Source organism: Panulirus ornatus, chromosome 14 (genome assembly GCF_036320965.1).
Source record: "Panulirus ornatus isolate Po-2019 chromosome 14, ASM3632096v1, whole genome shotgun sequence".
Classification (NCBI taxonomy): Eukaryota; Metazoa; Arthropoda; class Malacostraca; order Decapoda; family Palinuridae; genus Panulirus; species Panulirus ornatus.
In genome coordinates, this window is record NC_092237.1 from 4594764 (window position 1) to 4622290 (window position 27527).

Here is a 27527-nt window from a genome sequence, read left to right on the forward strand (position 1 = left end):
TATGTGATGTAATGTTACTATGGTTATTGTGCTGAGTGGTGGAGATAAAAAAAAAAAGTTGAGGCATTTTAACGGCAATTATGACGAAAGGAAAAACAGATGGAACAAGATTTAAAAAGGGCGAAAACAGAGTGCACAGCCGTCAGTATATGAGGATCTGTTGAAGAAAGGAAGGACAGAACCCTGTAGGACACCATTGGTGGTGGTGACTAGGGTCTGGAATTATGAGAGAGAGAGAGAGAGAGAGAGAGAGAGAGAGAGAGAGAGAGAGAGAGAGAGAGAGAGAGAGAGAGAGAGAGAGAGAGAGAGAGACTCTAATGCCATGCCTTTTCAAAAGCTCTCTATGCATCAAATGCCATAATAAAGATTTCTGAGTTTTAAGATAGGATGTGTTCTCGGGATGCCATTACTGGCGATGGTCAGATGTGTCCCTGTGATGCATTACTGGCACTGGTCGGGTGTGTTCCCGAAGTATTAGATTTACTGGCACAGATGAATGTGTGTTCTTGGGTGTACCATTACTGGCACAGGTGGATGTGTGCGTTCTGTGTAATGTGAATAAGATAAAGCATGTGATTTATCAGCTCATGGCATACCCCTACTGGATTTCATTTGGGCACTGAATATACACAGTGTGTGTTATTAAGGCAAAGAATTGATATATCTTCATTTGAATTCGGAGGAGAAAGTTCATTGACAATTTACGTAACACTTATTTCAGCAACTGCTGCTAAAACTTTTACTGCTACACTGTCCGAATGGCCTTGTATATCAGCGACCACTTCAGTGTGATAGAACATATACCTATACAATCTTTAAAAAGGACTCTTCCTTATATTATCATTCTCCATGGAAGATAAATAAAGCTTAAAGTAAGGCTGACAACAAATATAACAAGAGATCAGATTACTGTTGACTGAAAATGTGAAACAAGAATTTGTGGTGATTATTTAGACTGCTGTGATATTTAGTGTTATAATCAACGTAAGTTAATGCAATTGTGTGTTCCATTGATACACCTGTATTCAACCAAACGATACACACTTACAGATATGCGTCGATTGTTCTTTTACCTAGTAGTATTCATTAAAATCATCAAGGTAATCAGTGTTTCAGACAAGTGAACTTTTAGGGTTAGTCAGACCAAGATTTCAAACTCAAATATGTTTATAGTACTTTTATTCAAAGACAACACTTATATTCTATCAATATTCCTGTATCATTATTTTATTGAAATATTTTTCCAGGTCATCAATTGGATTAAGGATCCTCCTTCAAAGTAGTTCAGATAAATAATTCTGTTTGTCTGAACTCGTGATCGGATCGTGACGAAAACAAACCTGACAAAAAGGAATTAATAGTCAAATTAAACATAGTTTTAGATAGTTACAAAATAATATAAACAAAAATTTATTATTACATAATTTTTGTCATCATTATTTCGTATCATTAAAAAAAAATGTCAATGTTTACTTTACTCTTGTATTAAAGAATCTCTTTGCTTGCAGACGCTTAAAATGGCTGACAGCTCGGAAGCCGCTCATTGGCTGAATTTTCCTCGCAATGGACTAGCGGAAGGTGGATTGTGACGACATCCGACGGAATGACTCTGCCAGATAAGCTGCTACTCCGAAAACTTGATCTTTGAGTGCATTAACTCATATTTCTCATGCGGTAGGCTACTGTGAGTATTGAAAGATCTGAAGAATACTCTGAAATGTATGCAATGTTGCCACATGTGCTCCAACTAAATTTAGATGGTATTTTCGAGTAACAGTAAGTTACTGGTAGGCCAAACCTTCCCTATATAAAGAGCTGACTTATATAGTATCTGTGGGACTCTAAATGATTATTGAAGGCCGAATGTGGCTGGTACTAAAGAATTAATAAGATTGGCATTGACCGGTGGTGACAAAGAAAACGTTGTTTTGCAAGTTTGGGTCACTATTATAAAAAAAATTTAGATGGCCCACTTGCTGAATAATTGATCATTTCAAGATAAATGTCAAAAATACGCATCATGTTTCATAGATTTACACAGTGTAGCTATGAATTGTTCTAGAATCTCAGAAATATTCTCATCTTGTCATTAATTTTAGGAAATTAGTACAGATGTTTGGTAATTAAGATTTTTAGGAGTTGGAAGTAATTATAGAACACTCTTGAGTCATTGAATTTGATTAAGCCAGTCCATCACACATATGTTGATGCGGCAGTTGAATCTAATTTTATCAGTCATTGCAATGGTTTCACTTTTACCTTGGAAGCTGCAGTAAATTTCTAACACTGCCATGGCAGTGAGCCAGCTATCTTGCTGCTAGATTATATGATAGCCCCCAGAGACTCATGAACATTTTAGGGTTAAGTATCATTAGTAGCTTCATAATATGGTTATATATTTATTTGTATTTTACGCTGTTTCAAGAATTGGTTCATTATCAGTTCACCCACAGATCAAAACTAGCTTTGGTTATTGTATGAGTTTGTTCTGCAATGTAGTGTAGTGTATAGAGAATACAGTAAGTGCTTTGGATTGTGAATTGGAGCATTGTTTTATTATGCATAAATATGTAAGGGGTTAGTAGAGTTATATACATCAGGGAGAATTTGGGGCTCTGACATAAAAGTAGGCAGAACACTTGTAGTAAATCAGCAGAATTTATTAAAACCTTGCCTAACCTCCTTTAGTTCCCAAGATCTTTAGTTCAAAGTTACCAACATTATATTGATGTTGCTAGGGATTGCATGGAATGGCTGATTTAGGGAGTGGCATGAATGGCCACTTTGTTTGTTGTGTGTGTGACATTCATTGGTTGTCAGCCAGTACTCAATCACGGGTGTGACTGGTATATTTCATTTAGAACATTGAACATTTTAACTACTAGGGATGTTAGGTGAGGGTTTTCATAACCACACAGGATCACTTTGTCTTTTACCACAGAATAAGCAGTAATGCTCCAAATCATACTGTACTACTTTTGTCATATTCTCCAGACATTAAACTATTATTGGAGAACATATTCACTTGAAGTGAAGTGTTTTAGATACCTGGGAGTGGACATGGCAGCAAGTGAAAAAATAGAAGCGGAAATAAGTCATAGGGTGGGTAAGGGGGCGAAGACTAGGAGCATTTGAAAAATGCGTGGAAAGAGAGGTCATTACCTGGGAGGGCAAAAATGTGTATGTTTGAAGATGCTATGGTCCCAATAATGTTTTATGCATGCAAGGCATGGTCTGTAGATGAGGAAGTGCGAAATAGGGTAAAAATATAGGAAATTAAATGTTTGACAACAGAGTGTTGTGGAAGGTGGTTTGATCAAGTAAGTAACAAAAGGGTACGAGAGAGGTGTGATTATAATAAGAGTTTGGTTGAGAGCTGAAGAGGATGTCCAGGAATGGTTTGGATATATATAGAAAGAATGATTGAGGAGAGGTTGACAAAAAGGATATATGTGTCAAGAGGAGAGGTCTATGAGAAGGGGGAGATCAAATTGGGGATTGAAGGATGGAGTGAAAAGGATTTTGAGTGATCAGGGCCTAAACATGCAGGTGATAGAATAGACTGGGACAGTGTTGTATACAGGGGTCAACATGCTGTCATGGGACTGAACTAGGGCTTGAACCATGGAAAGGTCTGTGAGGTCTAGTTTTGGATAGGGTGCTGTGTTTTTTGTGCATTGTACATAACAGCAAGAGATTGGATGAGAATTAATGCAGCATTTCTTCATCTCTCCTTGGCGCTGCCTCACTAATGCAGGAAATGATGATTAAGTATGAAAGTTATCAAAAAAAAAAAAAGTATGAAACCATAAGTAGTATAATAACTTGGCATTTAGGTGAGTGGACTCTTAAAATGACCTATGGGTATATTGTATACATTACTGTATAACTTTTTTGACCATATATATGTACAGAGTATAATTCAGGATAAAAAGATGTTCTGGAAGGAGGTAAATAAAGTGCGTAAGACAAGGGAGCAAATGGGAACTTCAGTGAAGGGCGCAAATGGGGAGGTGATAACAAGTAGTGGTGATGTGAGAAGGAGATGGAGTGAGTATTTTGAAGGTTTGTTGAATGTGTTTGATGATAGAGTGGCAGATATAGGGTGTTTTGGTCGAGGTGGTGTGCAAAGTGAGAGGGTTAGGGAAAATGATTTGGTAAAAAGAGAAGAGGTAGTGAAAGCTTTGCGGAAGATGAAAGCCGGCAAGGCAGCAGGTTTGGATGGTATTGCAGTGGAATTTATTAAAAAAGGGGGTGACTGTATTGTTGACTGGTTGGTAAGGTTATTTAATGTATGTATGACTCATGGTGAGGTGCCTGAGGATTGGCGGAATGCGTGCATAGTGCCATTGTACAAAGGCAAAGGGGATAAGAGTGAGTGCTCAAATTACAGAGGTATAAGTTTGTTGAGTATTCCTGGTAAATTATATGGGAGGGTATTGATTGAGAGGGTGAAGGCATGTACAGAGCATCAGATTGGGGAAGAGCAGTGTGGTTTCAGAAGTGGTAGAGGATGTGTAGATCAGGTGTTTGCTTTGAAGAATGTATGTGAGAAATACTTAGAAAAGCAAATGGATTTGTATGTAGCATTTATGGATCTGGAGAAGGCATATGATAGAGTTGATAGAGATGCTCTGTGGAAGGTATTAAGAATATATGGTGTGGGAGGAAAGTTGTTAGAAGCAGTGAAAAGTTTTTATCGAGGATGTAAGGCATGTGTACGTGTAGGAAGAGAGGAAAGTGATTTGTTCTCAGTGAATGTAGGTTTGCGGCAGGGGTGTGTGATGTCTCCATGGTTGTTTAATTTGTTTATGGATGGGGTTGTTAGGGAGGTAAATGCAAGAGTTTTGGAAAGAGGGGCAAGTATGAAGTCAGTTGGGGATGAGAGAGCTTGGGAAGTGAGTCAGTTGTTGTTCGCTGATGATACAGCGCTGGTGGCTGATTCATGTGAGAAACTGCAGAAGCTGGTGACTGAGTTTGGTAAAGTGTGTGGAAGAAGAAAGTTAAGAGTAAATGTGAATAAGAGCAAGGTTATTAGGTACAGTAGGGTTGAGGGTCAAGTCAATTGGGAGGTGAGTTTGAATGGTGAGAGGCTGGAGGAAGTGAAGTGTTTTAGATATCTGGGAGTGGATCTGGCAGCGGATGGAACCATGGAAGCGGAAGTGGATCATAGGGTGGGGGAGGGGGCGAAAATTCTGGGAGCCTTGAAGAATGTGTGGAAGTCGAGAACATTATCTCGGAAAGCAAAAATGGGTATGTTTGAAGGAATAGTGGTTCCAACAATGTTGTATGGTTGCGAGGCGTGGGCTATGGATAGAGTTGTGCGCAGGAGGATGGATGTGCTGGAAATGAGATGTTTGAGGACAATGTGTGGTGTGAGGTGGTTTGATCGAGTGAGTAACGTAAGGGTAAGAGAGATGTGTGGAAATAAAAAGAGCGTGGTTGAGAGAGCAGAAGAGGGTGTTTTGAAGTGGTTTGGGCACATGGAGAGAATGAGTGAGGAAAGATTGACCAAGAGGATATATGTGTCAGAGGTGGAGGGAACGAGGAGAAGAGGGAGACCAAATTAGAGGTGGAAAGATGGAGTGAAAAAGATTTTGTGTGATCGGGGCCTGAACATGCAGGAGGGTGAAAGGAGGGCAAGGAATAGAGTGAATTGGAGCGATGTGGTATACCGGGGTTGACGTGCTGTCAGTGGACTGAATCAAGGCATGTGAAGCGTCTGGGGTAAACCATGGAAAGCTGTGTAGGTATGTATATTTGCGTGTGTGGACGTATGTATATACATGTGTATGGGGGGGGGGGATTGGGCCATTTCTTTCGTCTGTTTCCTTGCGCTACCTCGCAAACGCGGGAGACAGCGACAAAGTATAATAAAAAAAAAAATAATAATTCAGGAGTAATGACTGTAAGAGTGAGGTGTGGTAGTAAGTACAGTCTGAATAAGGCAGATGACCAGAATGTGCTGATGCTGTGAAAAATGATTGATGAAGAGGATCTACATGTCAGAAGTGGAAGGAGCAAGGAGGAGAGTGAGAGTGAGAAGATGGAAGGGTGGAACAAAAGAGGCTTTGGGATACTGGGGCCTGAGCACTCAGGAGGATGAAAGACATGTATGGGATATAATTAATTGAATCAGTCCAGTATATTGATGATGACATACTGTTAGTGGGCTGAACCGTCATGTGTGAAATTGTCAAGGTAAACCATGGAGTCACTTGTGGGGCTTGGCTGCTGTGCTGATGGTATGCTCTGTTTTCACTGTGATATGCATGGTAGCTAGAGAGTGGTGTGTAAATGTTGCCATTATTTGTCCTTGGTGCTACTTTGCTTAAGCAGGAAAAGAAGTTGGGCGAAGAACAAAATGTTTTTTATACTTGTTACTTGTTTATTAATATTATTCCAATATTTTATTATTATTATTATTATTATTATTATTATGATTATTATTATTATTATTTTTTTTTTTTTTTTTTATACTTTGTCGCTGTCTCCCGCGTTTGCGTTTGTTATTATTATTACTATTATTATTATTATTGTGAAAGCTATTGGAAACTATAACAGAAATTTGTATTGCCATTATGAGTTGCATAAAATCCTCAAGATCTTTGTAAACTCATCTAAACCTGCATCTTGGTCATATCTGTACCAGAAACTTGTATTGAAGCTAAAGCATTCATTGGACATCTATTTCATACCTGTAGAATTTAATTTTGAGATAATCTTTCTTCCTGAAATTCTTCTTCAGTAGTACTCTGCTTTGTACCATGACTATGCTATTTGTCTCTTATTAAACAAAGTATATTTTACTACTCGCCTGCATATTTTCTTCTGCTTTTAAGAGGTACAACTTATATTGGAAAAGTTTGTCAGCATATTTATTTGTGGATTCACTCAATAAGTTATGCAAGTTTTTCTAAGAAGAGAATTTTGAGTTGGATTTTTTCTTCAGATTTGAGCAGTAATGGAGACAGTAGTTTACTCGGGAGTGACTTTGGAAATCCCGTCTGAAATCTGTGAAGACATCTCCCTGCTGTTTGATATTATCTCTCCAGACACTTGGAATAATCACCTTACTGATGAGCACCGGGAAATGTTAATGGTCTGTCAACTATTTTCAAGTTTTAGATATTAGACTTATGGTATGTCTTACTTCAGTATGGAAGTCCTGTTATATTGTTATCTTTATTCTTTTGTCTTGGACTAGTTTAAAGAAAATTTAGGAAAATATCATTCATTTGTTGTTGAGAATTCATTATCTAGTTGTGATGTGTTCTTTTTCTTTGAAGTTATTTCTCTATGTGACTGATTACCTTTTTATGTTGTTTGTGCATAACACAGTATTTCTGAAATTATTTCATTATATTTGTATAAACTTGGAATTTTAGGGTTTATAATGTTAAGGATAGAACTTGTGTTAGATGTAACAGATGGTTCATTAATTGCTGATGGTGAAATTTGTAATCCAAGAGGATGATGATATGTCACAGTCTGCTTAATGATCTGATATATGGCAAACCATTAAGAATATTCCCCTGGGTATAAGTAGATTTCTTAAACTTAAATATGCTGGAGGAGGAATGGATGTTTAATGGGGAGTATTTGGTAGGCAGCTAGTGACTTGGGAGGTATTTTACCATACTGCCCATCTGGGTATTAGGAGGGTTAGTGATGGTTGCTTAGTGAGCCAGCTTTTCAGCAGCTGTCAAGTTGCACTCCTGTGACCCAGGTAGCTCTTTTCTTTCTGCCTCATCCACAAGTAGACTATTGGCATTGTCCACAGACATACGATTTCTCCTTGTCACACATAAACCTTAACTTGCACAGCTTATTCTTTATAACTATAGATTTTCCTGCGATGAGCTCTATCTACTAGCCTTGCCTTTTGGCAAAATGGTAGGAGCAGTAGGTAGAAGGAGTTAGGTAGGAACATTTAGGGAGGAGCATTTGGTAAAAGTAGTCGTTGGGAACATTAGGCTGGAGCATTAGGTAGAAGTTGGAGCCTCTGCAGATACTTTGCCAGAGTTGCCCTCTGCCAGGAGCCTGTTAAGGGTTAGGCATGAAGGCTAAGAAGTGGCACTGGAGTTCACTAGTTATGGAGATTTTGTTGCCTTGGCAACCTACTTGAGGGAGTTCCAAGGAGGGAACAGGTATCAGTGATATAGTTGAATATTTAGCAGCCTTGTTGGACATAGTTGATGCAGTCATACTGGATGAGTCAGCCAAGAAATAATTGGCCATTATTGAAGATCAATGGTTTTCAAGAGAAGACATTTGACCTTGAATATAAATATGATGTGGGATATGAAATGTTATTGAATGAATGGAAGATGCTGTGTGTTGAAGATTTGAATTTGGAAGGGTATTTTAGAAAGGTGTTGTGAAAAAAGTTCTAAGATACGAGAACCACGAAATTTTGTACTGATATTAAAACAATAGAGTGTTGATGGTAAAATATTTAAGTTATGTTTTATGGTGACTATGGCTTCAAGGTGTGGAGAAGGTTGGATTCATATTATGAATCCAGTTTGCATCCTCTTATAACTTGAATGATGAACCTCTCCCACTTAGCAAAACTTTTACCACTAAAACTAGGCATCATATATGACACGCATATAACATTCACTTAACACACTATAGACATACACAAAGGTTATAAAACTAGATATCCTCAGAACACTTGTTGGCACCTGATTTAGGACAAGTAATAGAATCCCTTGGTATCATGTACGAGCAGTTTATTCTTCTTCAGTCTAAACTGTACCTCCTCTGCTTGGTAAGCCACCCTTTTAAAGGCAAACATTACATAACTATCAACCAAACCTTACATAACTATCAACCACATGAAACAGAGCACTTGTAACAGCCACCAACCGCCTATTGGCCAACACTTAATTTACACATAATGAAACCAAATTGTTTTGATGAAAAGTTCTACTTCTGCATGCTTGGTACTCAGGTCTATGCAACAGCACAAGACCTCTCCCACCAGAACTACTCTAATAAACCAAGAACTCCCATGCATAAGCAAACAAACCCTACTTCTCTCTTTAGTTACTTCGATCCACAAATCCAGCTCTTCCTAGGATATGTGTATTGACCAAATAGATTCCCACTGTAGTTACTTGATAAGAATTAACCCCCCAGCCTTGTCCTGAGCTCCATTTCACCAGAAATGAACCCATCCCCAGAAGCATTTTACACTTTCTCACCTTTGTTGTGGACTGTACCCATCTCTTCAACTTTACAAACATCAGTTCATCATATCACAAGACCCCTTGTTCCCAAGATACATCGTCTCTTCTGAAGACGCTGAACATATCTTTCTCAGTTGTTTTGCATTCACTTCATAAAGACAGATGCACAGTATCACTACATCTCTTTATCTGTGATCCTGTGTGATGGACATAACTGGCTCCCAAATGCCTCAGGAACCCCCATACAAGGTAAGGTAAGGAAGGGAGTCCAGCAGCAAATAGTGATACATTTCATTCTTACTGTGGATAGTAGGCTGTGGCTTTGATGTATTACACATTTATTTTGAAATGTTCCTTTAGTTAAGTGTTTACTTTTTTTTCAGGGTTTTTTACCAGAATTTCCTCATAATGACTTGGAAGAGAAGACACGCACTTTGGAAATGTTTTTCATGGATGAAAACTTTAGATTTGGAACCCCACTCAGATTATTTCATGAACAGCTATGTAAGGGTTTCTTCAATCCAGAAATTTCAAAGATGAGAGCAGTTCACAAGAAAATATTGTACAAAGAATACAGGTAATAAATGTTTTGATTTTTTTCTCTGCATTGGAGACTATTGTATCCTCATTTTAAACTTAGGTAGTGTTTTATGTATTTATTGTATAAATATAGTACAAAATCTTTGTCATTATTATGTTTCATATGTTTAAGATTTCTTAGAAGTTATTTAGGTTTTGACCTTTACAGCAGCCCTTGAAAAATATTGGTTAATAGAGGGAATGTGTTTTCATGGAGTCTTCGACTTTATACCACTCCAAATAATTGATGTGTAGTTTCCTATACACTGTCATGTTTTTAACCTTCCCTATAAGTGGCAGTTTTAATTTGGCAATTTTCTGGTCTGTCTTGTCCAAACAAGTACCAAGTGAGCCCTCTTGTGCTACTAGCGGAACTTAAAAATAAAAAAGTTTCAGTGAAAATGTCATCTTAATGGTCATGGAGTATGCCTATACCTGAAGCCAGTCAGTGACAGCAGGATAACCTCTATCTATTCTTTGGTGTAAACAGGAGTGGTAATTTATTTCTTGGCCACCTCTAGAAAAGTTATGCCATGACCAGATCTGAATAGAAATTCTTTGCAACCTACTTAATCATTGCTCTCACGTATAGAATTATATTCTGAGGGTACAAATCAGGATCAAGAATGCTATAAGATATGCAGAATATTTTTATTTGTACTTGCACAGATACCGACAGAAGCAGTATCTACATCACACACTGGAGGAGGTTCTGGTTAGGAGAAAAAGGGTACTGGATATCGTTAGTAACATGCCGCCTGATGATGTTCCTAAGATTCCACGACTCCTTCCCTTGGTAAGTGGGATCTTGCATCTGCTGCAGTTGTAGGATTTCAGTATATGGTATTTTAATAAGTTATTACAGATTTTAATCCCTCTTGTATATTTATTTATATTATTTCTTAATTACATCGTTGGTTTAAACATGAAAAAGGAGTGTCAAAGATTTCATTTTTGTTGATTTTATAAGGGATGTAAAAGAAGGTGAGAGACTTAGATACAACAAGGGGAGAATAGTATGAATGAAGAGTAGATATGATTTGGTAGGCTTTGGTACTGAAATCAGGCTCAGTATGTTTTCTTTACTCCTGAGTTTGTAAGTTACCATTCACTGGGTTATGATGAATTCTGTTTGTCATTCATATATGTCATACATGAATTAGGAGTTGATAAAAGACTCGTTCAGTGTTGGAAGTATGCTTTGGGAGATGATAGCAGACTTTTGGTAAAATGTTTACATCTCATAACAACCAATTAAAAATGTTCCCAATGCAGTCAGACAGTTTAGTACAGTCCTGTACTGTCAAGGTCAGTTCCATGAAATTTGCTATTTTTATCCCCTTCTGCATTCAGCTTTCAATTTTTTTTTTTTGCTAGAATGAGCCAGTCCAGTATTTTTTCTTTGAAATGGCTTGCTTTCTTTTATCTTAGTACTTAAAAGTATAAGTTATATATGAAGGGTAAGTTTATAGGGTGTGATCCAAGGGTGGGCTGTTTTGATACCTGCTTCTTTCCCTACACGTTGAAGCTTTGGAACTCTCTATCTTTTAATGTTTTTCCCAATAACTATGACGTAGCACATTTCAAAAGACAGGTCTTTCACTTCTCCAGAATTTGTAAATACTTTCCCTTGTCTTTTCTTTTTCCATTTCATAATTCTCTATATATTTCAATTAAGGCTCAGACTTGATGTGGAATTTTGTCCCTGACCAAAGAAAGTTGTTAGATAGTTTGTTTTGAGAGGCTAGGATACTTCTGGTAAGTCATTGATTCAGATGAAGATTGAAATCTGCATTAACAGTAGTTGGTGTTGATTGTAGTTTTAGAAATTTAATGGAATAGTAGCAATCTTAGAAGGGCAGCCATTTTCACTAGGAAAATGGAAGACATTATTGCAGTAGAATTTTTCTTTATACTTAAAAAAAGCTTCTGAATTTTAGGCATGATTTTATTTCAGTATTTTCCTTGCTTTTGCAGCATAATAAAAAGAAGAGTTCACGTACATCAATTGAGTACTGTACAAAGAAACGCTACTTTCGTGAATTGGCTGCTATTCGAGCAGAAGTTGGAGACATCAGTGATATTTCAGATGATGAAATTTATCCAGGTATGAAATTTGGAGTTTTGATGAGTAGCATTATCATTTTTTTCTAGCTCTTGTTTTCCTTTGCCATTTTTATACATCAAAAAGGAAGCCAACATTCCTTAGTGATTGTAGAGACACTGTATTGAAAGCTCTAGCAAGACTCTTTTGAAATAATCTTTATGTCCCTTGACCCTTAACTTTGCAGAGGGACCAGGGGCATCACTCAATAAAAAGCAGCGTCGTCAGTTAGGTGGTCTAGAAGGATCACTTCCTCCAGACTTATTACCAGTCAGAGCAACCCACAGCAGTGGTTCTCTTGCGTTAGACCTAGAACTGAAAATAACACCCACCAGCAACCCACTGGATCTCACTGATGATCACTTCAGAGCTATGTTGGCAGCACACAGACTTCGAAGGAATAAACGAGAGGTACAGGTTATAATTTGCCCTTTTTTTCAAAGTTCATTATCATGACTGTCTCCACATCCTTTGCAGTTAATACTTGCTAAGAATTCCTTGAACATCTCACTTATCAACTGTCTTCATTCAGTTTCAGTAATTGATAAAGAATGTTTGTGGAACTGAGAACATTTGTTTTATTGCTAAGTGGGATAGTCATCACTTGCATAGCCTATGAATAAGAATGCATGTAACAGAATGTAGATTGCACTTAGGGGAGAGTATATGTAGAAAGACAGAGAGAGACACTGAAGAGTAGAAGTAGGTAAGGACAATAGAAAATTAGCAGTTTTGATCTCTTAACATCTACCCATTTGTTCCACTCCATGCTTGAAAAATTTGAGTTTGGATTATCTCCCTCTTCTACATTTATTATAAGCAAACTGTGTTCATTAGCTCTTCTCCTGGATGTAACTGGAGAGTGAATGGTAATGCATGATATTTCATGAAGCAAGTGAATGAGTCCTTTTTTTTGTCACTTCTTTGGGCTTCTGTGGTCAATGATCTCTTACATAATTTATTTACACTTGATTTTTACATCTTTGATGAAAATACAATGCATTTTCATTTATTTTAATTGATTTTCATCATGTTTTGTGTTTCAGTGTTGACATAAAGCTCCCTATTCTTTTTTCAGACTTCCATTGACCTGGACACCCGAGGCATTACCCTCCAAGAAGTTGTATCCCGAGCCCAAATTCAGATGAAGCGACCTCCACAGAGAGCCATTATGTCCCCCTTAACACTTGAAAAACCAAAGAAAAAATTAAAAGTGAAGAAAGAATCTTCATCCATTCTAGTCTCTTCCAACCATTTAGATCTTCCAGTAAACATAAAAACTGAGCTTGCAAGTGACTCAGAATCATCATCATCATCATCTTCATCATCATCTGTCAGTGACTCGGAGGAAATTGAAATAAAGAAGGAAGCACCTGATGCTGTACCTTCTGCTAAAAAGAGGTAAATCTGAATATCTTTCCTTTTTTTTTTATTAATTTAGCCTATCTGTACTACAACTCTTTTCATGGAAGATCTTTGCTTATGGTTTCCATATATTCTTTACATCATATCTTTGTCCCTTATGTAATTGTTGAGGAACCACAGATACTCATGCTCTGGCAGGGGTATTGAAAGCATAGTATTCTTAAACCAGGAAGTCACACTTTATGTTTGTGGTTACCTCCTTCTTTATGGACACTTTTGGTTTGGCTAACTAGCAAATGATTCACCTCCTCAAGTAGGAGTATACTTAGCTGAAAGCATCACAGTATCCAATTCTTGAAGAGTCCAGCTTGTCTCTCTAGCTGATTAACATCTCATTATTTTGAATTGTGGTTGCTTTCATAAAGAAAAATAAGATTATCATTATTATTTCTATCATTTTCTTATCCTCATTATTATTATCATTTTCTTATTTTCCATTACCCAGTTTAGTGAAACAACGTCAAGAGCAACCAAACAATAGCATATTTGATCACATCCATTATCCAGTTTTTCGTATAATGCACTGAAACGAACTCACCATCCAAGACCTGTCATGGTTTCCCTTGACCACTTTACTTTCCATTTATCAGTCAACCCCTTAGTGGTGTATCACCTCCTGTATACTACATTGCTATAATTCACCCTAACTCATTCTGGCTTCTTACCCTCCTGAATATTTCAGGCCATGGTACCTCAAAGCCTCTTTCACCCCATCTTTCCATCTCCTTCTTAGTTCTCTTCCTCCTTCATGCTGCCTCCCCTTCTAACATGTAGATCCTCTTATGCAGACTTTGCTTGCTCATCTCCATATGTCCACACCATATTAGCTCACACAGGTCAGTTCCCCCAATCAAACTGTGCTTAGTACCACACCGAGATCTCCTAGTGTCATTCTTTGTACAGTCATCCATCTTCACACCACATTTAGTCCATAAGCATATCATTTCCAACTCATCCACCCTCTTTCATCCTTTTATCAGGGTCTGAGATTTGCATTCATATACCATCAGGACTACTGTACCTATAGACATGCCCATCTTCCCCTAAACACTGACTTGTACTTCTGTTTCCACACACCTTAGTGTGCCCATGAACTCAGCCCCCTCTTTAACTCTGTCTCATGAAAGCTTCCAAGGTTCCGTCCACTCCTATGTCCACTCCCAGGTACCTAAAGCACTCCATTTCCTCAAGGTTTCCATATTTAAGTACAGTAAACCCTCAATTTGATGGACCTTGATATAATGGATTTCGGATTTAATGGACAAATAATAATATAGCTCAAATTGATTGTAACTTAAAAAAAATAAAGAAATTCAAACGCCACAGCATGCGCATTTCATATCGCACTTGATTTTGGTAGCATGGGGTAGACTTACTTTGTTTCAGTCTTAGTCTCCCTTAAGCTATCATGCCGTCAGGTTGTATACTGATTGTTTCTGATATTTCAGAATCGTGACTTTATTTGTTAAATAATGATGATGAAAAAATGTTGCAATCCTTACAATTCAAAATGGCATTAAGTGATTGTAAGAGGTGCAGTGAAAGCAGGTAGTCCATCCTCGCTTTATTATAAAGAAGTATCTTTTCACGGGAGGAGTGGCAACACCTCTATCTTAGCCAACTCCTACCTCACCTCTATCTCAGTCTGACTTCTGCCTCCAACTGCCTGGCGAGCATTCCCACCCTGCTGGGTGCCCGCCACCCAACTATCATACCACACGCTAAACTCTTCAGTGATAGAAGAGTTAAAAAAGCATGTAAACTTAAATATGGCATAGAAATAGGTTACATTCGATTTAATGGACTTTTGGCATTAACAGACACCCCTTCCCCCTGTTAGTCCATTAAATTGAGGGTTTATAGTATATGTAGAATGAAATCACACTTAGAAATATAAAACGGGGCATACCCTCATTCACACCATACACCCTGACACACCAATACAGAGGAAATTATACTATCTTTTTGAATTGTGTTCTTCAATAATGTATGATATACTGATAGTTTATTCAGTAATGGGAAAAACTGGATTAATTTACACCATGGGGTAATTAGTGTTATGGAAAGACTGAGGAATAAGAGAGTAAGGCACTGCAATTGAGAGAAATGTTTTCCCTTGCTCTGAAGGTGTATCCTCCTGATACAGGTCCCTTCTGATGTAGACCTTGACATAGGAGTATGTAGTCATATTGATAAGCCATAATCAAACACAGTACTGATATTGTTATGATTTGTAACATTGGAAATTTTTTTTTTACCTTTTTTTTTTTTTTTTTTTTTTTTTTTTTTTTTTTTTTTTTTTTATACTTTGTCGCTGTCTCCCGCGTTTGCGAGGTAGCGCAAGGAAACAGACGAAAGAAATGGCCCAACCCCCCCCCATACACATGTACATACACACGTCCACACACACAAATATACATACCTACACAGCTTTCCATGGTTTACCCCGGACGCTTCACATGCCTTGATTCAATCCACTGACAGCACGTCAACCCCTGTATACCACATCGCTCCAATTCACTCTATTCCTTGCCCTCCTTTCACCCTCCTGCATGTTCAGGCCCCGATCACACAAAATCTTTTTCACTCCATCTTTCCACCTCCAATTTGGTCTCCCTCTTCTCCTCGTTCCCTCCACCTCCGACACATATATCCTCTTGGTCAATCTTTCCTCACTCATTCTCTCCATGTGCCCAAACCATTTTAAAACACCCTCTTCTGCTCTCTCAACCACGCTCTTTTTATTTCCACACATCTCTCTTACCCTTACGTTACTTACTCGATCAAACCACCTCACACCACACATTGTCCTCAAACATCTCATTTCCAGCACATCCATCCTCCTGCGCACAACTCTATCCATAGCCCACGCCTCGCAACCATACAACATTGTTGGAACTACTATTCCTTCAAACATACCCATTTTTGCTTTCCGGGATAATGTTCTCGACTTCCACACATTTTTCAAGGCTCCCAAAATTTTCGCCCCCTCCCCCACCCTATGATCCACTTCCGCTTCCATGGTTCCATCCGCTGACAGATCCACTCCAAGATATCTAAAACACTTCACTTCCTCCAGTTTTTCACCATTCAAACTCACCTCCCAATTGACTTGACCCTCAACCCTACTGTACCTAATAACCTTGCTCTTATTCACATTTACTCTTAACTTTCTTCTTCCACACACTTTACCAAACTCCGTCACCAGCTTCTGCAGTTTCTCACATGAATCCGCCACCAGCGCTGTATCATCAGCGAACAACAACTGACTCACTTCCCAAGCTCTCTCATCTCCAACAGACTTCATACTTGCCCCTCTTTCCAAGACTCTTGCATTTACCTCCCTAACAACCCCATCCATAAACAAATTAAACAACCATGGAGACATCACACACCCCTGCCGCAAACCTACATTCACTGAGAACCAATCACTTTCCTCTCTTCCTACACGTACACATGCCTTACATCCTCGATAAAAACTTTTCACTGCTTCTAACAACTTGCCTCCCACACCATATATTCTTAATACCTTCCACAGAGCATCTCTATCAACTCTATCATATGCCTTCTCCAGATCCATAAATGCTACATACAAATCCATTTGCTTTTCTAAGTATTTCTCACATACATTCTTCAAAGCAAACACCTGATCCACACATCCTCTACCACTTCTGAAACCACACTGCTCTTCCCCAATCTGATGCTCTGTACATGCCTTCACCCTCTCAATCAATACCCTCCCATATAATTTACCTAATTTACCTAAATTAGTAAAACCCTTGGGAACTCTCATCAAGGGAGTGGCCATGACTACATATTTCACCGTGGATAACACATTTTCTCGTTACCAGGTTTCTCTAGGTAATTGAGGCTAGTCAATCTACACTCACAAAATCATCAGAGTTCACTAGTTCACTGATGTTTTGTAAACAAGTTTGACATCTAATTGCTAGGAGTTGGGCAGCAGTTCAATTTGATGCTCAAAACTCTTGGACATACTTATTTTTGAGATGAAAAGTGTGCAATACTTCATTGATATGACAGATTCTATGAGCATGATAGAGTTCCATTACTAAGAGTATTATGAAAGAAATAGATAGACAGATAGATGTGTAGCTATGCTTTGGCCTTATGTGGGTGTTTCAGAGTTATACACTGGTTATGTAATTTTACTTCTTTACTCTACAGAGTGGGTGGTAAAGGTGTCAAAATTAAAATAGAACCAATGGAACCCACTGCTCTTGCTGAAGACATAGATATTGGAGGTCTTGGAGGGGAACCAATGGTTCAAGAGGAACAAATTAAATTGGAAGCAAAAGAGGAGCCAATGGAAGACCAAGTAACTGCTGCAATTGAAACATCCTCAGAGTTAACAGCAGCACTTGAAAGTATTGGGTAGGTGAATACTTTTTGTGTTCCTCAGTTTAGAATGAAGGATTACATGCACTTGTATGTAATGAAACATTGATGGTACTTTTGTAAAAGTTAGGCATACCTCATTGACATCATAACATTTTATATGCTTTCAAGTTCAGTGATACCTGTATTGTGTTGTTACTGCATTTGTATATTTGATCTGCTGATGGATAACTGAAGAGTAAATACAGCCAGAGCATTGGTATGAAAATAAGGGTGGGGAAAGTATGGGTGTTAATTTGAAGAAGCTCATAAAGATTATCTTCATAGAAGTTGTGAACATCTGTTCATTTGCAGCTATGTTTTATGTTTGAAACTGACTGTGCAGTCGTTATGTTGTATCATGTCAGAATTGTTTTACAGTGATTCGTGCTATGAGAAATTAGAAATTGTTGTGTTGTAGTAGTTTTCTTTAAATATTTTCTGTTGATTAGTCAAAATCAGTTTTTGCTGTAACATTAGTTTATTTATGAATATTTATAACTGTGTTTGTCTTGTTATTCTTCAGTGCCTGTATTGCTCCGGAGTTAACTCAAGAAACACATATCTGCTTCTTTAGCCTTATAAGAGACATAATATGTTCTACTGGGGAGCAAAGGATGACAAGAGCCCAGTTAGAGTCAAGTATCAGAGTATGGCAGGAATCTGCCATCTCCCCACTTAATGAATGGTATTCTCTTGTCCCTTCCTGGGTCAGTATTTTGCCCTCTGCAATCAATTTTCTTTGTGGACATTTTTCAGGTGAGAAAGTCATAAAAACATTTGGTATTTTGAAAAGGATTTGAGCTAATATTTCTGTTTAGAACACAGTATGTTATGGTTCAATTGATAATCCAAGATTTAGAAACAGCAGACATATAGATATTGTTTTTGGATTTTCAACCTCAGCCAAGATGCACAGAAACCAGAGTGCATGAAAAATATCTTATTTTTTTCATTCTATTTTGATTGTAAGATGTACCAAAGTGGTGTAAATGATTTTTGTATGGCTTAAGAAAAATCATATTTTGTCATCTTGTTTTATAATGCAAAATGATTTATTCTTAAGTGGTTTATTATTTTTTTTTTGCTCTGTTATGTCATATGAGGCCTTTTCTTAGCATTTTATACTGCTATTTTTAACTTGGAGCCAGAACAATGCCCATGGTTTATTGACATTTTTTTTTTAACTCCAGATTATCAAATGAGTCATTCAAGCTTTCATGTATTAGTCTTCAGACTATGACAAATGACTTGTTGGTGATTAACTGCTAACCCCTTCATGAGAGCTGTCACGGTGCATGGTCATGAGTAGTAAAGTAGTGCAATCTGGGTTATATTTCATACAATATTATCAATATAAGATTTTAAGTTTTTCTCCCAGAGGATTATATTTTGTATTTTTCTTCTGTTTACCATGCTATATTTGATGAATAGAGTATAAATAGTGATAGTGAGATGTAAAGAATGTTTAATACCAACCCATTTACAATTTTTTCTTGCATGTTTGCCATTTCCCACATTAGTGAGGTAGTGGCTTCCTACACTCACATCCGCTTTCTATCTGTTACTTATAATGTATTGCATTGCAGTTTACAATTTTATATTTTCATACATATTTGCTATTTCCTGTATGAGCATGGTAGCATTCAGAACATGACTTTGCTCCTTCCCTTGTTTCCTCTTTTGGAAAGTATTACAGGAGGAGAGGATTTCCAGCTCCCACTCCCACCCCTTTTAGTTACTGTCTGCAACATGCAGGAGATACATGGGAGATATTCTTTTTTCCTTTTCCCTTGGTAAATGTATTGGCTATGTATTTGAGTGTGAACTTTAAAGCATAATATATTTTAAGAAATATGTTTTTCCATGTGCCCATGGGCACATGGAGAGAATGAGTGAGGAAAGATTGACCAAGAGGATATATGTGTCAGAGGTGGAGGGAACGAGGAGAAGAGGGAGACCAAATTGGAGGTGGAAAGATGGAGTGAAAAAGATTTTGTGTGATCAGGGCCTGAACATGCAGGAGGGTGAAAGGAGGGCAAGGAATAGAGTGAATTGGAGCGATGTGGTATACCAGGGTTGACGTGCTGTCAGTGGATTGAATCAAGGCATGTGAAGCGTCTGGGGTAAACCATGGAAAGCTGTGTAGGTATGTATATTTGCGTGTGTGGACGTATGTATATACATGTGTATGGGGGGGGTTGGGCCATTTCTTTCGTCTGTTTCCTTGCGCTACCTCGCAAACGCGGGAGACAGCGACAAAGTATAATAAATAAATAAAATAATGTTTTTCCAGTGTACATGTTGAAAATTCATGTTTTAGTAAGAGGTCTTTTTTCTTCATAATAATTCTTGTATTAGCAGTAAGCTGTTTTCTGAGCTATAATCCAAGTGATGAATTGTGCTGAGAGCCAAGGGTCTCATAAATTTAGAGAGTGAGCGTGTGTACCTTATAAGAATGCTAGCTTTCTGTGAATGAAGGTTTAATATTGTCTGCATACTTGTCAGCTTCAGAATAATGGTTTCCTCTTAAGAGAAACTTTTTTGAGTTGAGACAGGGTGAATTATAGGTACACAGCACCTTCTTGTTTGCTTATTTGTTTCCTCATGTTAAGCAGAGTGACCTAAATAGAGACTGCTACTTTCTGTTGAGTTAAGGTAACTGTAGTTGATTGAGGGAAATATTTATTGAGATACCAGCATTTATCAGTTGTGGTAGTGAGATTATCATCCAGTTTTTTGTATAAAGTACAATTAGGAGCAGCTTCTATAAAACATAACTGTTTTACCTTCAGTGCATCTCATTTGCATTCAAAAGGAATTTCTCAGTGCAGTACCTTTTTTTTTCCAGATGTTCAGCCTGCAGACTTTGTACCTTACATAGAATACAAAAGTATGCTGAAAGTGTATCAGTGGATTGGTGCTGGACGGGACAGTGATGGTCATTTGGAACCTCTTGCTCAGTTTTGGCTTGCCAATAAGTGAGCATTTTAACATTTTCATCTGATTTTACTAGTATTTTAAAGCCTTTATATTTGTAGGTTTTTTCATCTTGAAAAGGGATGGAGAGAATGAAGAGTTATTGTAACTAAAGTTTTTGCACTTAGCTTTAAGTATTTCAAATTAAATGTATGTAGTATTTATGAATTTGCAAAAGGTGTATGACTGAGTTGAAAAGGACTGAAATTTGTTTATTCTGAAAACTGTACAGAAGACTAAAGAATTGTAGTGAATTTTTATAAAGTACTGCATTTAGGGAAAATGTTAGCAAATAGATGGTTTTAGATAAAATTGGAAGTATATCAAGGGTGTTTTTTGTTGCAATGGTTGTTTAGTATTTTTATGAATGAGATGATGCCTTTAAATGAAATGGGGTAATTGTTGGTTATTATCTTAACAGGAAAGAATGGATTGGCACCACAAATTCTTTGTGCAGGTAATGCTGTTTCACTTGCAAAATCATAATATGAATTGAGTGATAAGATGAAATTTCTTTGGCAGTACTTGTAAGGAGAGGATATTGAGAAACCCCTCCTGCAGAGCACTCATTTCTTTAAGTCACAACTTGAACCTATGCATGCTTATCTGTTTGGTGCCCCAAAATCAATGCTTTTCTTTCCTATTAGAAACCATGTGCTGCTGAAGTATATTCTGAAGAATGGGGACTACTTTAATTCTTGTAACTATTATTCTATAGCTTTGACATTTATAGTTTCAGAAGTCACTGAATCTCTCCTCAATTCTCCTTCAAACATCTTGAATCTTATAGATCCCTTTGGTTACCAGTTTGCCTTCCACGAAAGAAAATTTACTGGTCACTGCCTTTCCCCATTTTACTCGTATTATGTATGATCTTATCATATGGGCTGTGATAGATATTAAGGCAGGGCCTTTGATATTTAAAAGATCTCGGTGTTGTTTTACATAAGTCTCTGATTGCTAATTATCCCGAAGTCAGTTTTCTCTTCTAGCTCAGTCAGCTAGGTTCCCATTTTTTTTCCAACTCATTGCTGTTGTTGAATTTTTCCTGTCTTATTAGCAATGGTGTTCCTCATGTTTCTCTTCTGTCCCCTGTTCTTGTCATTATGTGTATGATTTTTTCAACTAAAAATAGTCTTCATTTATATGTTGATGATAATTCTGTACCTTTCCACTTCTTTTGTATTACAATTTTTTTCACTTGCATATTCTGTTTCTTGGCTAATTTTAACTACTCCCTTCATATTGGCTTTGATAACATCTCTCAGTGGGGTAGAAATAGTATAATCATATTCTGTGCTTTCAAAACCTCTTTACCTCATTGACTGAAGAAGATGAATCTTTATAGGTTCACACATTGATAAATGTCATTCCAGATACATTTCTAAAATGATTTTTTATTTATCTGCAGATCATCCATGAGTAGTGAATGGATAGAGGATGACATTTCAGGATCTAAGTTAGAAGCTGAAGAAAGTGATGTCATTCCTCCTCCACGATGCTATACAACATGGACAGTACAGCCTGCTACAGAGCCAGAGAAAGAGATGTATCGTGCTCAGGAGAAGCTTAGATACGAGAAACCTCATAAAGCATACACATTTCGGTAAGAATGATACAAAGTGTAATTTTTGTATGGAGAGAATTTTCATGAAAGAGCATCTTATAGCTTACCATTGCTAAAACATAGTTTACTAATATGTAGTGCCTGCCAATGAAGTCAGCAAGAGGGGGCTGCTACACAATCATCAAAGATAAACATGAAATAAAATTATGAAGATTGTGTATTTACCACCAACTAGGACTTGATGGTTTCCTTTTTCTCTTTATGCACTCCTTGAAATGAAAAGGAGGTGAATCAGCAAGGTTCCAAAAGAAGGGACAGAGAAGGGGGCCAAGTGAGGATTTTCCCTCTTAGGCTCAGTCCTTTGTTCGTAATGCTATTTTTTCATACTTATTTGCCATTTCCCACATTAGCTAGGTAGTGTTAATTAAAGAGGACTGAGTCTTAGAGGGAATATCCTCACTTGGCCCCCTTCTTTGTTCCTTTTTTTGGAAAAGTAAAAACTTGATCGCTGTTTCTTGCATTAGCGAGGTAGCACCAGGATACAAAGAAAGGCCACATACACATACGTGTATACATATATGCACATACACCCACATACTCATACTTGTTTGCCATCATCCATTTCTGATACAACCCCACCCTACAGGAAACAGCATAAATGCATGAAGGAAAAGAGAAGAATTATACATATACCATCTTTTCTTCTTCCCCCACACCTGACTGCTGCCCCCTGCATCAGCAAGGTAGCACCAAGAAACATACAAAGAAAGGACAATTTACTCGCAACCATACTTGAGCTGTCATATGCAGGGGGCTCCAGTAATGGACAAAAGTCCATATCAAGGCCAGGCATTACTTGAAATGCAGATGTTAATGAAAAGGAGAAAGAAAGACAAAGAAAGCATTTACATATTTTGGATGGAGTGAGAAACCTGTCTTTCTAAAAAGTGCTAGGTCATAGTTATTGGGAAAGACAAGTGAGGGTAGAGAGTTCCAAAGGTTTGAGGTTTAAGGAAAGAAACAGTTATCTTAGTATGGTAGAATTTCCAGTTCTTGTAAGATGTTATATATTTTTCAGGATGCATGGTTATGAGAGTGTAGTTGGTCCAGTCAAGGGAATTTATACACAGCAAACAGGGCTAAACAAAGCAAGAGGTCATTCTTTATTGGTTCCTGATAGACCTCCCTATGTCACAATTCTTTCTCTAGGTAAGTACTCTGTTTTATATGTTTGATATTATTTTTAAAAATTTCTGCAGAATAGCAGAAACAGTAATATAACATGTCAGGTAGACTGCACATCACAACAAGTTAGTACAATGGGTGTTCTCATTACTAATTTTTGCAGGACTTTTTATTTTTCATTTCACCCTTGAAATGCATAACTGGAATATTTTGCTGCTGCCTCATTTACAAAAATGTAACTCATTTTGTATTATGCATCAGGTGATGATAATAACAGTGAATTATGTATCATTGGTTAATTAGCATGGCGATTTATGTGTTCTGTTACTGTCTCAACAATCAATTAGAACTGTGTCATTAAACAGGAGCCCAAAATCTTTAGAAGGACTAAATCCTAAAGGTTATGAAGTGAGTGCAGGGATGGCAGTTCACTGTATCATACCAAAATTTTGGTTGCTTAGATACCTGTATGCAGTAAAGTTGTGTGGCAGTTACAGGTGTGGTAATTCAGCAATGATGGAGGCAAGGTATCTGAGTAACTCACTGGATGATAGATGCATACATACATATTTTTGAGCTGCCTGTGTTTTTTTTGGTACTTGTTTGTGATTATAGGGAGGTCCTTTAACAGTTTTATATTTTGCAGAGTTTCATTATATAGGTAAGAAAATATTTATAGTATGTGTAAGCCAAGGCTTTTGTTTGCACTTAAGGTGAAAACTGAGGTAGACCTAATGATCAGAATTACTGAGGAGGGAGGTTACTGTAAGATTTTCTAGAATATTTTGTAAACAGAGTGGAAGAGACACACTTAAGTTTTGGGCAAGCTTATATATTTACATGTAAAATGTGCAAAATGGAACTAAAGGGACATGGAAAACAAAAGATGAATATTTATTTTCATGTATTGCTTGCATTTCTTTAAAAATATCACTTTCTTATTATTTTGTAGTCCGAGATGCTGTTGCTCGTCTGCCTAATGGGGAAGGTACGAGAGCAGATATATGCGAACTTCTCAAAGAATCTCAGTATTTGGCCCCACTGACCAGTCCTGCTGCTGAAAACAATTTGAATAGTGTTGTGTCTGGTGCACTGGATAGACTTCACTATGAAAATGATCCATGTGTAAAATACGACAGTCCACGCAAACTCTGGATTTACTTGCATCGTAACCGCAATGAGGAAGAATTTGGTAAGGGTAATAAGCTTTTGTTTTTTTATATATATATATATATATATATATATATATGTGATCGGGGCCTGAACATGCAGGAGGGTGAAAGGAGGGCAAGGAATAGAGTGAATTGGAGCGGTGTGGTATACCGGGGTTGACGTGCTGTCAGTGGATTGAATCAAGGCATGTGAAGCGTCTGGGGTAAACCATGGAAAGCTGTGTAGGTATGTATATTTGCGTGTGTGGACGTATGTATATACATGTGTATGGGGGGGGGTTGGGCCATTTCTTTCGTCTGTTTCCTTGCGCTACCTCGCAAACGCGGGAGACAGCGACAAAGTATGATAAATAAATAAATAAATATATATATATATATATATATATAAAGAAATAGTGCAAATGACTGGGAGATGTATAAAAGAAAGAGGCAAAAGGTCAAGAGAAAGGTGCAAGAGGTGAAAAAAGAGGGCAAATGAGAGTTGAGGTGAGAGAGCATCATTAAATTTTAGGGAGGATGAAAAGATGTTTTGGAAGGAGGTAAATAAAGTGCATAAGACAAGAGAACAAATGGGAACATCGGTGAAGGGGGCTAATGGGGAGGTAATAACAAGTAGTGATGATACGAGAAGAAGATGGAGTGAGTATTTTGAAGGTTTGTTTAATATGTTAGATGATAGAGTGGCAGATATAGGGTGTTTTGTCGAGGTGGTGTGCAAAGTGAGAGGGTCAGGAAGAATGGTTTGGTAAACAGAGAAGAGGTAGTGAAAGCTTTGCGGAAGATGGAAGCTGGCAAAGTGGCGGGTTTGGATGGTATTTCAGTGGAATATATCAAAAAAGGGGGTGACTGTGTTGTTGACTGGTTGGTGAAGATATTTAGTGTATGTATGGCTCATGGTGAAGTGCCTGAGGATTTATGGAATGCTTGCTTAGTGCCATTGTACAAAGGCAAAGGGGATAAAGGTAAGTGTTCAAATTACGGAGGTATAAGTATATTTGGTAAACAAGTGACTGCCTGAATGGAGGTCAGGTCCATCCAAGACGGGTAGCAAGTGTATCATAAACTTATTACGTGGACAAGAAGGGGATTTACAAATTTTATCAACAGTAAAGCTATCCAATTGTTATAGACCTTCACTGATATTGTTACAGTTCTTTGTGTATGTAATGATAGATGATTCAATGATATTTCTCATGGTACTGGAGTTAGAGTTAATGATGGAGATGGCATTACTCGAGTCGATACAATGATCATAATTTGTAACATGATAAAACAAGGCCTTTGATTCTTGTCCTGTTCTTATACTATATTTATGTTGTTTCAGTCCTTAAGTATTTTGCTTAACTTTTACATTATGGTATGTATGAATATTAAATATAAGTATTATTATTATCTTATTTCTTCTTGTTTGCCTTCAGCTAGACCAAATTTTATATTTTTGGGTGAAGTCTTTAAATATACATTACAGAATTTTGTTTGCTGTATCTGTATTTAACTCTCTTGACAGAACGAATGCATCATTTGAATGGGCCTGGTGGTAACAAAATAAAAAAACCAGCCCCAAGGAGACAAAGTCGAGCAAAAGCTAAGGATCCCTTGGCCATCAAAGGTCCTCCAAATGTTGCACTGGAACCTGTTGCCACTCCTGCGAAGGTAGCTAATTAGAATTGCATTTTATGTAACTTTTGATAAGCACTGAATTATATTGTTTTGTAGTAATGCTGACAAGATTGAAAGACAGATGAGGTGAATGTATAGAGGAGAGTTTCCAGTAGTTATATTTCATATGTATGAAATTAGGGTTTGTTTGCTAATTTCCCACATCAAACCCTTCAGCATATGAGAAATTTACAGAAACAAAAAAAATGATACTTAGTACTAGTTTTGTTACTGATTAGATGTTTTGGGTTCACCAATTAGGGTTAAGAAAATATGGGGGACACTTGAAGAACACTTCCAAATAAATGTTTATTTATCAAACAAGTATGAAACAAATTCAACTAAAGTAAGTACAAACATAAAGCTACAACCCTTTACTCATTTATTAAGAACATGCTCAGATAACCAGATTAGAAGTCTGAAGTACACTGCGGGGATGCCAGGCTTTCTTTCATCAGATTTTGCAGCAATTAGAATACTAATTTACATGTATCTGCCTACATGCAGTGACTGCGTAACGAAAGAGTTTACTCAGATAAACATGACTTACTGTCACTATAAACAAAGTTCCTTTCCTCACAGTAGGGTGGACCTTGGTGAAGAGGCATCACAGCTGAAATATTTTTGTTCATTTTACACTTTGGAGATTGGAGTTGGGATCTTTCAGATATAGAAAATAATTTTATTTCCCATTAAACTGGGATAATGAAAGTAGATAAAATGTGGTTTCTGGCTGTTTTACTACATTTTTGTGTTAATAGATATATCTATATTTCTTCTGCCCATTCCCTCTGGGAACTCCCTAAGGGTTTGACCATCGCATAACTGGTGAACTGTAGTGCTGCTTCTTGATCATTTGTGCCTTGCCCTTAACAAGCTATACTGTTATATCCAAAGAAAAGTCTTTGTTTTTTTAGTTTTTTAAAATAATTGAATTTAGATTTGTTATGATTCATGTTAGGAATGTAAGGTTTGAGACTGCGAATGAAAAACATTATTTTGCATTGGGAATGGGGCTGAACTTTGGCTCCCCAAATTTTTTGGTAAGAAACAATGTAACTTAGAACACAGTGAAACTTGAGCTTCAGTTTTATTATGGACTGTCTTTTAGGTAATTTTTTTTCCCCCCCAGTCTGAGGGAACTCAGATGAAGCTTAAGCCTGAAGAAGCTGCAGTTCTGACTAAAGCAAAACCAGATAGCCCTGTGAAATTGGACCATTTGAGTTCTGCAGCAGTTGGGAAGTCAGTAACATCAGTAAGAG

General features: G+C 37.4%; 1 protein-coding gene across 1 annotated transcript in view; it reads left to right on the forward strand.

Moving 5' to 3' along the window:
* Positions 1 to 771: 771 nt before the first annotated feature.
* Positions 772 to 27527, forward strand: part of LOC139753111 (nuclear factor related to kappa-B-binding protein) — a 40530-nt gene continuing 13774 nt past the window's right edge. Inside the window, exons 1-16 of the mRNA XM_071669199.1 lie at positions 772 to 984; positions 1509 to 1684; positions 6953 to 7102; positions 9581 to 9774; positions 10446 to 10572; positions 11754 to 11883; positions 12068 to 12291; positions 12959 to 13281; positions 17494 to 17700; positions 18230 to 18462; positions 20555 to 20684; positions 22094 to 22288; positions 23328 to 23458; positions 24387 to 24626; positions 26114 to 26259; positions 27398 to 27526. Of these exons, the coding sequence (XP_071525300.1) occupies positions 6965 to 7102; positions 9581 to 9774; positions 10446 to 10572; positions 11754 to 11883; positions 12068 to 12291; positions 12959 to 13281; positions 17494 to 17700; positions 18230 to 18462; positions 20555 to 20684; positions 22094 to 22288; positions 23328 to 23458; positions 24387 to 24626; positions 26114 to 26259; positions 27398 to 27526 (2547 nt within the window). The 5' untranslated portion in view covers positions 772 to 984; positions 1509 to 1684; positions 6953 to 6964. The remainder of the gene's footprint in view (positions 985 to 1508; positions 1685 to 6952; positions 7103 to 9580; positions 9775 to 10445; positions 10573 to 11753; positions 11884 to 12067; positions 12292 to 12958; positions 13282 to 17493; positions 17701 to 18229; positions 18463 to 20554; positions 20685 to 22093; positions 22289 to 23327; positions 23459 to 24386; positions 24627 to 26113; positions 26260 to 27397; position 27527) is intronic.